General features: G+C 35.8%; 1 protein-coding gene across 2 annotated transcripts in view; it reads left to right on the top strand.

The window, feature by feature from the left end:
- Positions 1-668, top strand: part of LOC107575513 (interferon-induced GTP-binding protein Mx-like) — a 14,547-nt gene extending 13,879 nt beyond the window's left edge. For both annotated transcript variants that reach the window (XM_016261875.1, XM_016261874.1), the window contains 2 exons: positions 302-380; positions 486-668. In XM_016261875.1, the coding sequence (XP_016117361.1) occupies positions 302-380; positions 486-662 (256 nt within the window). In that variant the 3' untranslated portion in view covers positions 663-668. The remainder of the gene's footprint in view (positions 1-301; positions 381-485) is intronic.
- Positions 669-1,506: the final 838 nt, after the last annotated feature.

Genomic DNA, 1,506 nt, shown 5'->3' with positions numbered 1-1,506 from the left:
ACATTCTAATTTATTGAGATGCACCTGTATATATATACATACACGTATAAGACTTACATGAGGCAGGGTTAGTTCAGAGTGTAAATGTTATATGGTAAAACTCCCTCAAAACCTAATGATATTGTGATTTTTTTTTTTTTATGATATGTGTTAAACAGTGTTTTTTATGTATGCGTGTGTGTGTGTGTGTGTGTGTGTGTGTGTGTGATGTTCACTTTGGCCATTATATTTTTCTTTTCTATCAACAGTAAATGAACTAAAATAAGCCACCTTGCAAAAAGTGCCTTCTCTTTTTCTACAGATGCCTCTTGGAAGAGGATAAAGTGACTATTAAATGTCTTGCCATCAAACTGACTCAGGATCTTGTTGATCATATAAAAGTAAGTTTCTAAATGTCTCAAAAGTCCTACATTTAGTGAACTGCACTTTTTGACTGGATGAACTGAGATACTATAATTAAACTGTGTTTTGCTTATCTTTGTCAGAATTCACTGTCACCGCTCCAGCAGCAGATACAAAAACAGCTGTGCAGTGTGAGGAGAGCACTTCATGACTGTGAGGCTGGACCTCCAGAAGACCTTGAGGGAGCTAAGGAATTCCTCATTGAAGTAGGACCTCAAGACATCAAGTCTTCTTACAGTACTTCTGAGAATTATAATTAGGGTCCAGTCTGCTGGAACCATACAAGAGCAAATGCACCAAAACATTTCTTGGACAAAATAAATTGATCACAAAATGCATATTTTGTTTAAGAAATCTGCTGCTCCTTAAAATCAATAAACTCAAAGATGTCATGTCAAAATTGTGAGTTGTAATTCAGATTGTGAGAAAAGTCAGAACTGGTTAAAACCTCACAACTCTGAGAAAGAATAGGTCTTAACTGCAAGATATAAACTTCCAATATGAGATTGCAATTATGATTTAAAATGTTGCAATTACCTTAATATCAAGTTATTTTTTTATTTTTTTTTACTAGCATGGCTCATTCTGATTCATTACGTGTTCTGTGTGAACAGCCCCTGAAAATGCTCTCTATTCAGATAATACCTCTTTCACCTTTCCAACAAGTCCTGTATAGTGATAATGTAACAGGCTCATGAAACAAACACACACACACATATACACATATATATATATATACACACACACACACACACACATACTGAACAAAATTATAAACGCAACACTTTTGTTTTTGCCCTCATTTTTCATGAGCTGAGCTCAAAGATCTAAAACTTTTTCTATGTACACAAAAGGCCTATTTCTCTCAAATACTGTTTACAAATCTGTCTAAATCTGTGTTAGTGAGCACTTCTCCTTTGCCGAGACAATCCATCCACCTCACAGGTGTGGCATATCAAGATGCTGATTAGACAGCATGATTATTGCACAGGTGTGCCTTAGGCTGGCCACAATAAAAGGCCACTCTAAAATGTGCAGTTTTATCACACATCACAATAACACAAATGTCGCAAGTTTTGAGGGAGCGTGCAATTGGCATGTTGA

Source organism: Sinocyclocheilus grahami, unplaced genomic scaffold, assembly GCF_001515645.1.
Source record: "Sinocyclocheilus grahami isolate Dianchi unplaced genomic scaffold, SAMN03320097.WGS_v1.1 scaffold2685.1, whole genome shotgun sequence".
NCBI classification, from domain to species: Eukaryota; Metazoa; Chordata; class Actinopteri; order Cypriniformes; family Cyprinidae; genus Sinocyclocheilus; species Sinocyclocheilus grahami.
The sequence above is the reverse complement of the archived record's forward strand: the minus strand, read 5'-3'. Positions and strand labels throughout refer to the sequence as shown.